Source organism: Rhynchophorus ferrugineus, unplaced genomic scaffold (assembly GCF_030347505.1).
Source record: "Rhynchophorus ferrugineus isolate W39M unplaced genomic scaffold, kcgeb_rfMv2 rfM6, whole genome shotgun sequence".
NCBI classification, from domain to species: Eukaryota; Metazoa; Arthropoda; class Insecta; order Coleoptera; family Curculionidae; genus Rhynchophorus; species Rhynchophorus ferrugineus.
The window spans coordinates 3,078,715-3,096,249 of NW_027472585.1; the positions used below are offsets into that span (position 1 = coordinate 3,078,715).

At 30.4% G+C, this 17,535-nt stretch overlaps 1 protein-coding gene across 2 annotated transcripts in view; it reads left to right on the forward strand.

Annotated features, from left to right (window-relative positions):
* The window catches only part of LOC143198816 (GTP cyclohydrolase 1), a 36,768-nt gene that overhangs the window by 12,230 nt on the left and 7,003 nt on the right, over positions 1-17,535 (forward strand). For both annotated transcript variants that reach the window (XM_076408325.1, XM_076408324.1), the window contains exons 2-3: positions 238-399; positions 7,769-7,978. In XM_076408325.1, the coding sequence (XP_076264440.1) occupies positions 252-399; positions 7,769-7,978 (358 nt within the window). In that variant the 5' untranslated portion in view covers positions 238-251. The remainder of the gene's footprint in view (positions 1-237; positions 400-7,768; positions 7,979-17,535) is intronic.

A 17,535-nucleotide genomic window follows, 5' to 3' on the forward strand; every position in this document is an offset into this window, starting at 1 on the left:
TTACCTAATTTTCATCAATAATCAAAAATAAAAGGAATTAACACATTTTTTCTATCACGATCTATTATTTTAAAGAAAATTAATTAGTAAATCCAGTCACCTAATATAAATAAAATGTAATTATATTTATATCAGTGTATGTATTATCACTTTACATCTTAAATCTTTAATATAGAAATATTCACACAATATACAAGATTGTATCAAAATTAAAATCGTTTTGTGTTATGATTGCAGAACGTTACGTTACAATGACTTCGACCAACGGTTCGGCATGCAGCAGTAGCAGTCAGAATGGGAAAAAAAAGTGCCATCAGGTACTGCAAAGAACCTGGGACCATTTAGAAGATATCGAAGTTCCAGGAACTCCGAAAACTCCCAGGACATCAACAACGCCAGGTAGAAATACAACAAATATTTCAGTCATAAATAATCTACAGGGTGTGGCTTAAAAATTCTCTCCTAGAAAGATACACGGTATTGTCCGAAACATAGACCAATATAAAAATCAAAAATCATCAATTATACATCAAAATTATTTACAATTTCATAGTCATCCATTTTTTGAAATAGTGTCGTAGTTTTTTTAGAAAATCTCCTTAGATCAAGGATACATAATCGAAGTTGAAGTAAACGAATCAAATGACTTATTTACCACCACTTTTACCACATATTTTACCGTAGTAAATCGAACAATCGAATAAAATGCCTCGAATTGGCGATAATAGTGCCATCTAGTCAATGGACGCTGTAAAACAATTCTTCAAGGTCATCTAAAAATTAAATCTACATCGGGTCTGTGGCATATAGCCTATCCAAAATAGCAGTGAAACGCGTCATCAAGATGTATCATCTGTTTTTTATTGTAGTTAGTAAATTCGTTTAAATATCAGACAATATATTCCTTCTTATTTTATTCCGGTTAAAAAGATACAAAATGTAGTCCTACACAAGCTATAAAATTCGTCTAGTTGTCAAATGTCGCCAAAATTCTTCAAAAGATTAGTAGTATGAACTATAAGTTATAAACCAGCAAACGCTGGCATCAGATTCGTCGAAAAGAAACCGTCTGCATAATTTAAGTTTAATTTTATTCGAGATAAAATTTATGAAATATATAAAAACAATAGTTTTATTCAAAATAAGCATAATTTAATGCAATAATTTGAGATAACTGTTAATAATGTAAAAAACATAGAAATATGCAGCTCTTTCACTCCAAGAGCGACTACCATGGAAAAATTAACAATAAGTTGTTACTCTGGTTTATTAGCTTAAAATTAGCTGTTAAAGAACTAAGAGGAACAATCAATTATTGTTATGGACAATGCAACATATCATCATTCATTCAAAATTCATAATTCAAAATTTATTCAAAATAATACGTTATAAAGTTTTTTTTTTTTTTTTTTTTTTTATAATTATATACATTGTTACTAGTCGTTGCCGACTAACCTACAATTTGTCCTTATAATAGCTTAAATCTAGGTATATATCTAATAGGACTCATCAGTCCTACATAGTCTCTAACATAATAATAATTGTTTTAACACTTTGAGTTTTTTCTAATGCACCTCACTGCACTACACTACAACACACTACACAAGTTCAAATGGTTTGGTCCTTTTGAGTCTGCGTCCGGTTTTGGTGTTGTCCAAGAGTTGTAATACTTCGAAATTAACATGAGAGTGAAGTCTCTCCTCATGTCTCTTTGCAATTCTTTTAATTTCTTGATTGACAGTCGGTATCTGAAGATCTCGATGTAAATAAATGGTCCGGTAATATCTGGGTGCACCTACGATGCTTCTTAGGACTTTGTTCTGGAAAACTTGTATTAGATTTATGTTGCTTTTTGCGGAACATCCCCATAATTGTATTCCGTATGTCCATATAGGTTTTAATATTTGTTTATATAGAAGTAATTTATTATGTATAGTTAATTGAGATTTTCTTCCAATTAGCCAATACATTTTTCTATATTTTAACTCAAGTTCTTTTCTTTTCTTTTTGACATGTTCCTTCCACCGTAGTTTTGCATCAAGTGTCATTCCGAGATACTTAGCATTATTGCTGTATGGTATGACAGTGTGGTTTATGGTCAATGGTGTAAGCGCGGCCTGTTTATAGGTGAATTGAACATGCACAGATTTGTTTTGGTTAATTTGTATTTTCCAGATTTGGGTCCATTTATTTATAGCGTCAGTAGCCTGTTGTAGGTTTCTGGTTGCATCTTCGCTATTGTTTCCGACAGCAAGAATAGCAGTATCATCAGCAAATGTAGCCATTGTAATGTTTTCGATTTGTGGTATATCACATGTATAAAGTAGGTACAGAATTGGCCCCAGTACACTTCCTTGTGGTACACCTGCTTTAGCTTCTTTTATTGTAGAGTAAGCTTCCTCTTGTTTCACTCTAAACATTCTGGCTGTGATGTAGGATTTTAATAGTTCGGTGTGTTGCTTCGGTAATATTTTCTGTAGCTTATGGACGAGGCCTTTGTGCCATACCTTGTCGAAAGCTTGTGCTACATCTAAGAATACAGCTGAGCATACTTTATTATCTTCATAGGCTTTTTCAATAACATCTGTTATTCTATGCACTTGATCAATCGTTGAATGTTTGGTAATAAACCCAAACTGGTGTGTTGGTATTAGGTTTTTTCTCTCTATAATTGGTTTTAATCTTTTCAAGAGGAGCTTTTCAAATACCTTAGCTATCATCGGTAACAGTGAGATAGGTCGATAAGCTTTTATATCATTTGGTGATTTTCCAGGTTTTGCGTTATAAAGTGAAGTATTTTAAATTATTACTTGGTAAATATAAATCAGGAGAAATACAGTGATATTAGAATGATTATTTGAATAAATTTAATGAAATTAATATGTCATCAAGAGTTTTTGCAAATTAATTTAACCTATTAAGTATTAATTTGTAGCTTTGTCAGAAGTTTTTTTTATTATAATGACTAATTTATCAATGTCATTTGTTATTTCAAGGTCAATGTCTACAATTACTTGATATATATTCATTGTTGTTTTAATCTTTACTACATAATTAAGTATATATCCAAAACTTTTACAGGATTTTTAACAAGAAATTGATTACAAATCAATTTTATTTTTGGTTAGTCTCCGTCTTCTATCCCTTCTTCGAATTTTAAGGTTTTAATTAATAATAATTTATAATGATTGTACTATAAACAATATTACGAATAATTTGTTATGAACGAACGCGAATTTTTCGTTCTAAAAACCTCTATTTACCGACGATAAAAATGTGAAGTAGCGGTGGTATGTTGTAATCTAACTTTATTATATCCCATGTATTAATCAATATTTATTATATGATTTAACTTTTAATTGCCTGTAGAAAGGTAACTTGTTCGTTCAATGTCAGACTATGAGAACGACGCTGATAGTGAAAATGAAACATGGCACAAGCTCTTATGTTACCATTATATCGTGGCGATTTTTGGTTTTATATCTCATTTCGTTGTAAATGTAAATTTAAATACTTTTAATTCAAAATATAAATAATACTGCTAGAGGTTGACGAACCCAAATTTTACACTAAAGGACACAGCAGTAAATAAGGTGCAATAAGAGTTAGGTACTGCAAATTACGTTTTACTTACTTTAGATGTTTTTTAAGTGAACTAAACAAAACAAACAATAATATACTGACAATTTTTTACCAGATTTTTATTAATATTTAAATAATACAACAATACAAAGAAAATAATAGTGAAAAGACTAAAAATTATAAAAGTTGCAGGCTGATAAATTGAAGGGTCCCAAACAAAAATGGCGCGCCCTCGTTGTTATTGACAATTGCAACTTTCTTAGTAATCCGAAACCAAAAAAAAAACTCTTAATCTAGAGAAGTGCTGCTATCGAACAAATGTCATATAAAATGTGTTTCGTCAAATAACAGCTGTTCGAAAAACTTTACGATAGAGAAATGTATTGAGAAGATTCACACCAAATTTCAAAAAAATCAGTCCTGTAGAACCGCTTCGAATAAAGTAGCCTCTTTTCTTACTTATTTTAAAGTCTCGTTTGTCGATGGTGCGGTACTAAAACAGCTATATCTACGAAAATAATTTGAATTTGAAAAACTCTCTTAAGGACATATTTTCAAAGCTCTTAAATCATGAACACTCACTTAAGCCTATTCTATGTTCATTGTTGTTTGTAAATTATGTAATGAGATTCTTATTAAAGTTGTTTCTTTAGAGATGGGATTTTTAAAGTGATATAAGTCAGTGATGTTGTGACTATTTCGGACCAAGCTTTGTTGTTTTTAAATATTTGTTATTGTGAATATTTGTTTTTAATAAATTATTCTTTTACCTTCTAATAACTCGAAATGTTTCAATAATAATATCTGACATTTTTTTTTTAATAATTACATCGTACATTAGATATGCTTAGTACAATCTTAATTTACAAATTAATTTATTACTACTGTTCTGTTGTACTTGCATTAATGCAAGACGAGTACCGGACTAATACATCGGTATATATTACCCAAATTAAAATGAAACTAAATTACTTAAGCTAAAGCTAAGAATAATACACTTATACACTAAACAAATTCGTGTGGTTTGGTTCGCATCAATCCTCTGATTTCCTGCATGTTATTCAGTAGCTGTGTTGCTTCCACGTTGCTATGATTTAGCAATCTTATTTCATGTTTTAAGACGAAATCTTGGATCGCTTCGTATATCCATTTGATTTCGAGGTTCCGCTTTTCGTTGGTTACGTAGTGATAAGCATTGGTCATTAATCGTAGAACTTTGTTTTGGGTCCGTTGGATTACTAGTTGGTTTGATGTTTGGCCCGAATTGGCTTTATAATTGACTGATAAACCAATCTCTTTGATTTTAGGTCAAGTTGAGAGTATCTTCGGACTAACCAGTCCATTTGCTTGATTTTGAGCCTAATCTACTCTGCTTTTTGTCTGACATGATGTCTTCAATTTAGCCTACCATCGATATGTATTCCGAGATATTTAGCTGATTCTGCTTGCATCCATCAAGTGTTAAGTTATGTAATGTAAAATTTAAACTGTATTTTCTAGTCTCTAGTCCATTTATAGATCTTGTTGACCGCTAGTATCACACAATGGTATTGCCTGTTCATTCTATCTTTTCTTCATATGAACATTATTAACAAAACCTCATCATATTCACTGAATTAAGCCTGCTTACAAAATTAAGTTAAACCAAGACAATATCAATGAGTAACTACAACATTTTCTGTACGGTCTGACTGATCATCTTTCATTTAAAAGGGTATTTATTACGAAAATTGGTTCAATATATATTAATCAAAGTATTTGATGCTATTTTTTACAAATTATTCCCATCCTTCTGACGACGTGGCTGTAACTTTTAGAGCAATTCAAAACCGTGTACCAGTCTAGCCGTGCTGCATCGATCCGAACAAATGATGATCGGATAATACCGTACACCTTTCTGCTGCTTGATTACACCATCTGCAGAACAAGACTTTATGGTCATGAATTAACTGAGTTGATTTGTCAACTGCTAAGCTGTTTGAAAATTTGTTGACAATTTGAGCTAGGTCTTTATCGTTTAAGTCTTGCAAATCACTGTCTTCGGTCTTTTTTTGCCTTTTATGTCATTGCCATCAAAATTAACATTTTTATATCACTAAAGCCAAAACAGACTATTGGGATATGACGAAGCAGCATCACATTTGGTTTATTAAAGTGTTTTATGGCCCTCGGAAGCAGAGTTGTTCAAATCAAACAACAAATATGTTTACACTGAATTATTAGATAACACTTAATAGAAAATTATTATTTTATATCAATTGATATGACTTTATTTTCAGAAATGTATAATAAAAAATTATAGAAACTTCCCTCTGGTGGTATATTTCTTGAGATAAACGGTATACCATCAGGAATATAGAATAATAATATATAAAAGAGATCCACCAAGCATGCGTTCAAGTTATGCAAATATTAATAATGGTAATGAAGGCGATTAAAACATAATTAACATAACATCTCATGGAACTTCCTCAAATTTATCAAGGTGAACCAAAATTCGGTTCATGTTATTTTTTTTTGGGCTAGCTGGCGTCAATCTAATTAAACGTAAAACGTATATATGTAATCATCATAATAAAAGTAATTAAAGTTTAAATAGTTCTTCACTGTTGTATCTTTGTATAAAGAAAAAATCCTTTCATAAAAACTAAATGTCACATAAATAGCACTACTTAATATGTACCAATAATTTTTAAATATTTAAATGTTGCTGCTTATAAACTAAACTACATAAACTACTTTTTCTCCATTGTCAAGCAATAATATACATATTGAATATTACAAATTTTATCAGTTACGATAAAAATACTATGAAGTTTACTCTTATATTAAGAGCATCGCCATCTGTAACCTTCAAACAGTTGGATTTCTTTATTTTGACAGTCAACAGTGGTGTACATATTTTTTGTTACCCTTGGTGCTTCAGCAGTCCGCTTAATGGGAAATAAGTGTTTCTTGAGATAATTATTATGTAGATATAGATATGCAGAAAATTATTCCATTTCTAAATATCAATTAATTCAATCAAATAAAGGTATAAGTTTTAATCACAAGACTCTATTCATAGGGACGCCTAATTTTTTATTTTCTCACGTTGCCACTTCTTGTAAATTATATGTATATTTCAAGAATATAATATATATAGAATATATATTTTTTATATTGAAAAATTAACCTAAAATATCTCAATTCCAGGTATAAATGTGATCTACTATAGCGTATATTAATACTAATACCAAGAATTTTTTATAAAAATATCTATAATATAAGTTAGTTTCAAAATAAGTTTTATTATCGGAAATAAAAGAAAATTAATAAATATATATGACAACAAATTTAATTAATTTATCTATATAGAAATATTACATCAGCATCTTCAATCAAGTCAAAATTCAAAGTTCAATTTTCTCATTCTCATACAAAGCACATCGAGTATATCTTAGAACTTTTATTTATTATTGGTTTATCAAGAAAACTTAACATTTTACATTGTCGTTTTATTGGTTAGACTATAAATGACATGCAGAAAATTATTTGAACAAGTAATACCATGGATTAAGTCAATATCTTGAAGTCGATATCTATCCATTAATACGATCGAATGATGATATATATTTTAGTCACAAGAATTCACTCATAAAGATTCCTGGAATACGCAATAAAACTTTATTTTGCCACGTTCTTTCACATTATACATGTAGTTTTAAACATTAATAATTTAAACATTAACCCAATCTCTCATATTTTTAAAGAACATCAATATATCTAGCGATCGATCGCATCAGCCAGGAAAAATATCGATATATTTTCAAAAAACATTGGTAAATAGAAATATTAATATATCAGTGCCAAAAAATATTGATATTTTTTACAAATTTTAAAATTCTGTTCTTAACAACAATTTGTCAAGAACTTAATTCTAAAGGTTAAAAGAAACCTTTTTTCTGAAGAAATCGATATATATTTTGGTCGATATATCGAGAATTTTTAGCATTCTTATTCAGTACTGTTTTGGTCTACACACCACATCAAATACATTTAGCTGATTAGCAAGCACATTGGAGTGCAGTAACAATTTTTCCAATTACTTAACAGTTAATACTTGACATATTACATTCATTAGATAGGTAGAACATCGATTAATATCTTGCGATATCTTCATCAATAACAAGAATGTTTCTTTCAGGCCACGAGCATTGTACATTTCACCACGATTTAGAGTTGGATCATAAACCGCCGACCAGAGAGGCTCTCATCCCCGAAATGTCCAGATCCTATCGACTACTTCTCGGATCACTCGGTGAGAATCCAGACCGTCAAGGATTGTTAAAAACACCTGAGCGTGCAGCGAAAGCGATGCTCTTCTTCACCAAAGGCTACGATCAAAATGTAGAAGGTAACACTATAATATCACCCTATCGATTCTGAATCGCGTTTCATCACTACATAGTATAAAACAAAGTCGCCTTTTCTGTCTCTATATCCCTATGTGCGCTTAAATTTTTAAAACTACGCAACGGATTTTGATGCGGTTTTTTTCAATAGATAGAGTGATTCAAGAGGAAGGTTTATATGTATAATACATGCATAATATACTAAGGCAACATTGCTAATTTTAGAGGTTTCTAACGTGATGTCGTAAATTAACCTATTTTTTTAGGCTTATTTAGCAATTAGCAAAAACGCTGCCTAACCCTACGAGTTAGATCAAATTAATGTACTGCAGTATTGTACACCATAAAAAGGTCTACAAAAAAGCCCGCGATGGTATATGTTTATCTTTTAGGGATAACCCACATTAACCATTTTTATTGTTTACTTTTTACGTGAGAAAATGGCTTATTTACGAAGCTATTTTAAGCAATACGGCATTAATCCTTATCGAATTAAGTACCTTAAATACAGTGTGCAATTAATATAGATCAATATGGTTCCTTACAGCATGTAAATTAAACAAATATTTTCGGAGATATTAGAAATTTAAAATTTGCGTTTAAAAATGTGTAATGTAATAAAAATTGTATGAATTTAGATATTCCAAAGATAGCAGGAAATCTTCATAGTAAGTATAGGGGAAGAGGAATTGTTTTACTCCAAATTTAATGCGTGCAGGCCAAGGGCAGTAATGAGTGAACCAAAAATACTGGATCGATTTTAATCATGTTTTCATTGAGTGACATAGGCATATATATTTTATGCCCGTGCAAAGTCGGAGCGGGCCGCTATGTTTTTATATACAACGTTCATATTTTTTCTGTAGTGTATTTAATTTAGTATCAGCATTGCGCCCGTGCGAAGCCGGGGTGGGTCGCTAGTATCCATATAAGTTGGAAGAACTATCATGGCATACGGAAATTGTCGGAACGACGATCCATTTAAAGAAATCTCGCCGAGGACACGACCATAGCAAAAAAAGGAAGAGAAAATAAGGCGATTTTCTTTCGGCTCCCGCGATGACACCGTATTGTTAAAAAGGGAGAAGCGAGAGAGATTTTCGTTTCTATGGTAGCAGCACGTTGGAGCATTTTAGACGGTGATAAATCGATTAAATGCACAATTTAAGTTTAAATTATCTTACCAGTTATTCGCTCTTTAATATATAGTCTATAGTCGTTAAGTTTTTTTTTTATATACGTCATAAAGATGTTTAATGTATTGCCCGCCCCAATTTGTAAATTCGTTTGAGAATCAGACAATATTTTCCCTCTCATTTTATTCTAATTAAAAAGAGACACAAAACTGTGTGATCAGTTCGAACGCGTAAACGAATTAGCCTGTCAAAGTCGTCCGGTTGTCGGACGTATGCAAAATTCTTGAAAGCAATAGTGCTAAGAGGTTATAACTCTAACCTATAAACTATTAATTAACAAACTACATTTAATTAAACTAGTATACACTATAGTATAATATATAGTCTATTCAAAGTTATTTGTACATTGAGTTTTCGTTCAGTTTGGCTTTGACATACAACAAAATTAAATAAAATAATTGAACAAAAATTTTATCAAATGTAATTTATTTTAACATTCTTAATTAAAAATCTTATAAATTTTGTTAAAAAATTGCAATCCCTATCAATAATTTATTATAATAAATTGTAAAATTATATAAATTTGTATTGTTCTATAATTATTCGTCAATATATTTCTTAACAGTCTAATTTTAGAAATTACTTTCATAAAGTTTCAAATATAACTTATGCGATTCTTTTTATAGTTGATACAAGAAATAACATACAAAATTTGAATTAGTTTTTTAATCTGTTGTCATTATATCTGTTGTGTAACAACAATGCTGATGAAATGACTAAATTTAATTTAAATATGAAATTACAAGTAACTGTGACAATGTATTAAAACGAATTGTAACATTTTAAATAAATAATGTTTATGAATTATTACGCCAATATTTCTAGAGCATGACAATTTTATCAATAACTTAATTTAAGGCTTTTAAAAAATGTGTAATAACATGTGTAACAATGTGTAATTGTGTGGTGAATACAAGTTAATTCGATGTATCATCGAAAGGTGGATCTGGTTCCTATAGTCTATTCAAAGTTTTTTTAGTAATGCATCATGGATATTTGTGACGTGGAAATATTGCAATGTTGCCGAATTAACTCAGTTTTCGTTCAGTTTGGCTTTGACATACAACAAAATTAAATAAAATAATTGAACAAAAATTTTATCAAATGTAATTTATTTTAACAATATAGTACATCTAAAAACTAAAGATAATTATACAGCCACAATAGTTTATAGGTTAGAGTTATAACCCCTTATCACCATTGCTTTCAAATTTTTTGTATACACCTGACAACCGGATGACTTTGACAGGCTCATTCGTCTAATCGTTCGAACTAATCAGACAACATTGTGTCTCTTTTTAACTAGAATAAAATATGAAGGAAAATATTGTCCGATTCTGAAACAAATTTACAAATTGCGACAGATAATACATAAAACATCTTGATGACGTATGTACAAGAAAACTTTGAATAGACTATATATCATATATCAATTTCCTCCCTATTTAATCAAAGGTTCGGTGAATAACATTTTTATTTCGCTAAATCTGAGACCTGTTGTCTCAACGTTCCCGAGATGATAAATTGTTCTTAATGGTTTCTCGGTTGAAATGGGTCACCGTCTCCGGCCACAAAAGGCGAGCTGCTGCTTTTAAGCTCAAACGGCGGAAAGACCCGCCTTTCGGACTCGAGATATTCGGAAAATTACTTTTGCAACGGTCGGGACATGGAAATTCGAGGAAATTACCACAATGTGCTTATCGTGTCGCACTCGTCGAGCTCTATGAACATAATTTTCCGTAGTGCTTCGGGTTAAGAAGCAATTTAACGTCGACTACGGCATAACTTGTTTCAAAGAATTAATAATGATTTTAACATTATACTTTTTTCGTTTTAACGGGATTCGCTTAATTCGATTAATTATTACATTGTTACTGGTCATTTTCAACAGATCAAGATCAGATGGTTTGATTCTTTTGAGTCTATATCCTGCTCTGGTGGTATTCAAAAGTTGCAATACTTCAATATTCTCATGAGAATAGAGTCTTTCCTTATGCCCCCTTGCAATTCTCTTGATTTTTTTGATCGACTGTGGGTATCTGAAGGTCTAGATGCAGATAGTCAGTCCTGAAGTATTTGAGTGCGCCCACAATACTTCTCACGACTTACTACTGCTTATTACTACTTCGTACTGAAAAAATTTTATTTTGTTTATGTTACTCGTTGCAGAACATCCATAATTGAACTCCGTATGTCCATATAGGTTTCAGTATTTGCTTATATAATTGCAATTTATTATGTACTGATAATTGTGATTTTCTTCCAATTAGCCCCATACATTTTCCTATATTTCAATTCCAGTTCTTTTCCAGCTTAGTATGTTCCTTCCAGCGAAATTTTGCATTGAGATTCATTCCGAGATATTTAGCGTTGTTGCTATATGGAATGGTAATATTATTTAATGTTATTGATGCTTGTATAGTCTGACTGTAGGTGAACTGCACATGCACAGATTTACTTTCGTTAATTTTTATTTTGCAAGCTTGTGTCCAATTATTTACATCGTCACTTGCCAGTTGTAATTTTCGTATGGCTTCTTCACTATTGTCTCCGACAGCTATAAAACAGTGTCATCAGCTAATATAACTGTCGTAATATTATCCATTTGTGGTATATCACAAGTATATAATAGATAAAGGTCCTTGTTGTGCACCTGTTTCAGCTTGTTTTATTGTAGAGTAAGCTTCTTCTTGTTTAACTCTAAACATTCTGGCTGTAATGTACGATTATAGTAGGTCGGCGTGTTGTTTTGGTAATCTTATCCTATGCTTGTCCTACATCTAAGAATATAGCTGAGCATATTTTTTTACTTTCGTAGAGTTTTTCAATAACATCTGTTATTCTGTGGACCTAATCAATTGTTGAGTGTTATAATTGTTAATAAACCCAAACTGGTGTGTTGGTATTTTTCTCCCTATGATCGGTTTATTCTTTTCAACAGCAGTTTTTCAAAAACTTTAGATATTACTGGCAGAAGTGATATAGGTCTATAGGCTTATATTTCGTTTGGTCTATATTAAATAATTTGAATTTAGTATAAGGTAGGAGTGTTAGCCCCCGAAAAAAAAAATCAATATTTTCTAAAAAATATATCGATATTTTAAGGAAAAATAAAATTAGTGAAATATTAGCTTAATAAAATACATATATTTTCTAAATATTTCAAAGAGTAGTAGTGGTTAATTTATTTTGAAAAAATATCGAAAAATATCGACCAAATATAACTCATATTTAGAAAATGTCGATATATCGATATATCGGAGAAAAAAATCAATATTTTCTAAAAAATATATCGATATTTTAAGAAAAAATAGAATTAGTAAAATATTAGCTTAATAAAATACATATATTTTCTCAATATTTCAAAGAGTAGTAGTGGTTAATTTATTTTGAAAAAATATCGAAAAATATCGACCAAATATAACTCATATTTAGAAAATGTCAATATATCGATACTTTTTCTGCATCCCTAATGCAAGACTAGGATTTTATTGTGTATACACATCACGCAAATTTGAAAATTACTATTTTAAAGACGTGTTTATCCGTTTTTATTGAAACAAACGTATCTGTGCCTTCAATATCATGCAGATAGGAACACCCAAAAACCAGTGAAACACCCAAAAAACTAAGTATCCATCACTAACGTATAGCCCGTTCAATAAAACAGTGAACTAATGTCATGCAATGTTGCCGCATTAACTATTAGTTTTAGTTCAGTTTGGCTTTGACATACAACAAAATTCTAACCTAAATAAAATAATTAAACAAAAATACTGTTATGAAATATAATTTATTTTAACATTATAGTAAATATAATGTATATATTACCGAAGAAATACAATTAACTACACAGTTATAAGAGTTTGTAAGTTAGCGTTGTGTTTGATTATATTTACATTGAACTCTTTTCCATATCACCTATGAGTTAGAGTTTTAGGAGCGTTTTTTATGTAGTTATATCCCCTGGAGGCCTCCTAATCCACCTAATTAACAATTGTATATCCAAGTAATATATTTTACTTTCATTAGAAATCATATTTACCTTTTACGCTTAGTTATTGTGTACTTCGGTACAGTGTTTCCTTGTAAAGACATTTTAATATTATTGTACTTCTCTCGACTGTGTTCTTGTTACTACCTGTATATATCTTTCTTAATAAAACTAGATTTAATCACTTAATAAATATTATTACCTAATAAAACTATTATGACTTTAAACTCATTCAATCGATTCAAATAAAACAGAGTATTTCTTTAAGTTTAAGCGAGATCCAGAAGTCTGACACAACTAGATCAGGTCAGTAATTCATTTAAATGTTTGCAAATGTGATAAAGTGTATTGATGGCACTGAAAAGTAACTTCAGCCTCTTAAGATGCTTTCAACAAGAGAATGAAATTCGTAATGCAAATAATCGCGATATTTAAGTATTTTTTTCTATTTATGACGTTAAAATTCTAGAGATTGCCAATAAATTTTAAACAAATAATGTGTCTACAATGTATCCAAAGCAAATATATTGCAGTAGCAAATTGAATGGATTCTGGAAAAATGCTCTCATAGATTCAATTTCCTAACCGTATTTATGCCATTTCATTACATTTATCACGGGGAATCTCGGAATTAGAGGAAAGAACAGACGATCGATTCTCATGGAATTTCAAATGAACGAAAAAGCATTGTTCTACCCAGGATTCTTTCTCCGAAATTACATGGGATCACAAGGGAATATCAGAGCCATCAAAAACGATTAAATTATATATATTATACATATATACATATATATATATATATATATATATATATATATATATATATATATATATATATATATATATAGGTCAATTGAAAAATCCCCGACCTACCACAGTAAAACACATTTTTTTGGAATAATTAATTGTTTTTATTCAACATAAGTCCCTTCAAGAGTGATACACTGATTGTAGCGAAACTCCAACTTGTCGATACCATTTTTGTCGTACGATTTGACCTTTGCTTCAAAATTCAAACATTATTCCATGCGCATCCCAAAATACAAACGCCATAACCTTGCCAGCCGACTGTTGCGTTTTCCCATGCTTTGGAGCGGGTTCATCGTGTGCAGTCCACTCGGATGACTGTCGATTGGACTTTGGAGTGAAATGATGGAGCCATGTTTCGTCCATTGTCTAATGTCGACGTAGAAACTCGGGTTTATTACGCTTGATCAGCTTCACATCAAGCACTGCTCCGAATCATCAACTCGTTGTTGTTTTTGGTCAAAAGTGAGCTCGCGCAGCACCGAGCACAGCGCACACAGAGCTTTCTCATACCCAAATATTCGTGAATGATATGATGTACACGTTCAATTCATATCTTTAGAGTGTCTGCTATTTTCCTCAATTTCAATTTACGGTCATTCAAAATCAATTTGTGGATTTTTTAAATGTTTTCGTCGGTAACAACCTCTTTTGAGCGTCCGCTGCGTTCACGGTTTCGGTGCCCATTTCACCACGTCTAAACTTAGCATACCAAACATTGATGGTTAATTTTCCTGGGGCAGTGTCCGGAAACTCGGCATCAAGCTTAGTTTTTGCTTCAACTATATCTTTTCCGTTCAAGAAACAATATTTTTTCAACACGCGAAATTCTTTTTTATCCATTTTTTTCACGATAACAAAAGTTGCTTCACTCAAAATACTATAATTCACAAACTAATGATCCGACAGCTGTCAAATTTATACACGCATATTGTGATGGTTAGGGCTAACTAAAAAACATATGGATTTAATTCTAGTAGCGCTATCTATGTGTCAGGCCGGGGACTTTTCAGTTGACCTGTTATATTCTAATACTGATTACATGAAAATTATAGCAAAGGTAAATAGTTTTAAATTTAGTTAAAAATATTAGCAGATAAACGAGCAGATATATGCATCAAATGCTATTTAATATGAGGGAGCTACAATTAGTCATAATATGAAACAGAAAACTGTACCTTCTATAAAAATATACATAAATTAGAATATACTTGGCGATCACAAGAATATTAAAAATTGCCACAAAGCTAAATTTCATTAAATACAATTAAAACCAAATATTGTACAAGATCATTTTGATTATTATTAAAATAAGCGGTACTATATGGTACTATCTATAATGTATACCCTAGAGATAAATAAGTGTTAACAAAGATATGCAACTTTTAAGATCATCTATTACTTTTTTCTCAATTGATTATATTTTTTAACTTTTAATCTGATTTGTTCCAAAGTACCAAGGGTAAGTTATCAATGAGTACGAATGAGTAATTAGTAATAACAACATTTATATACTTGTCGGTACAAGTAAAACTATGCTATTAATTATTGCAATAATGTTAATTTTTATACGTAACTAATCAACATGGAAACTCCATTTCGCCCATGGTCCAGTTTAATGAAAGTCCTTTATTATTTCACGGACAAATTTACAGTTGAGATAATAAAAAAGCACTTAATCCCCGCTTAATGCGGTGTAGAAAAGCCCTTTGTGCTTATGACAAGCTGTTCAGATTCATAAACCTATATGTCAACGAGCTCGAATACCTAGAGTGGTAATTATGATAAAAATCTATTAACTGAAAATCAAAGAAACTAAAGCATGATTTATGGTTCTTTTATTATTTGAAAAAATATTATATATGATAAACTATAAAAAAAATTGTAAAAGAATATGGAACCATTTTATTATAATTACGTAATGTCTTAATCGATTTATAAGTAGTTTGGATTTGGTTTCTTTTGTTTTCATAATTTAGGAGTTTATATTGATACCTTGAAGCTTTTTTGTTCTAGTTTTTTTTTGTTTGTTTGTTGTAGTCCGAATGTTTCAACCTCAGAGAACTTTAATGCATCATGAACAATTATATTTAATAATTCTTGTAATCACATAGTATTTTCTGTCAATTAATTTATTTTTGTTATTTGCCAACATCGTTTCTTTCATCTATTTGGGTGTAATTGTTCTTCTATTACTACGTATTCTTCTTTTATTTATTTATTCAATTTATCTACTTGATCTCTATGATTGTCGCCCTTTTCCATGATTGAAACTATTATTGTTTTTTACCCACCGAAATATCATAATTTAATTATTGTCACTTAGTACGTTCCAACGACTCCAAACATTTTTTGGCTACTACAATAAATCTACAGCGATTTTTATATAATACTGGAATTTCGATAATTAAAGGTAAATAAATAATTAATTAATTAGCCCATAACAAGCAAGAAATCATGTTAATGATGATTAATACAGAAAAACAAACTAAAGCAAAAATACGTAATATAATAAAAATATTGCTCAGCAACTCTTTCTCTGAACTCGTTGGATTTCGATATCCCAAAATAATATTAATTTCAGGGTGAAAGGTAAGTGGACAATCCATGTCATGTTTACGGCAATGTAATAAAAATTCCATCAGCTCCATCGGTGAATTATTGCGTGAGTGGATTGTGGTGGAAACTTGATAAAAATGAAATATGAAATATTTATTGGGGAAAATGAAGCGTAACGTAAATCAATCAAATGATTTCCGAAAAGGTTATGTTATGCTTGGTTTTCTGATATATTTACTGTTTCCTAAAACCAAATAATGGTTTTAGTATAAGAAATACATATAGGATTTTTTCCTTATTGTTAGTAAACTAACTTTACCGTACGTAACACTATATTCTCTTCTTCTTTTCAACTTCTAAAAAAAAAATAATGCTAACATTTTTTTGGCGATTCATGAAGACGCCTTAAAATCAAACAATCAGAGGTTTTAGACAGAACCATCATTATTTAGTTCCTTGTTTTGATTGAGAATCATAATAGTAGAACCAAATCTTAGGCATTGTGTTGAAAATACGCATTAATTGTTTCTAATACTGCTAAAATCCTCCGAATATTACATTTGAGTATTTCATTGTTCTATTGTTAGAGAACGGAGCTTTTTTAGAGCATCTTCTAAATATTAGATTTATTTAGATTACTTAAAGGTAACGCGTTAATCAAACTCATTTTTTTTTCAATTATTTTCAATTACATCTTCCACTAGATACAATATATCTTGCAGAGATTTATTACTACTGTCCTGTTGGGAACTGTCATTAATAGACATGCAGAGTGTAGGGGTTTTATACATCAGTATATATTTCACAAATTAAAATAAAATTAAACTCTTAAGCTACAGTTAAGAATACACTTATCTACCTATATACTAAACAAGTTCGTATGGTTTGGCTCGATTCAATCCTGCTGATTTCCTGCGTGTCGTCCACTAGCTGTATTGCTTCCATGTTGCTGTGATTTAGCAACCTTATTTCATGTTTTAGCGCGAAATCTTGGATCACTTCG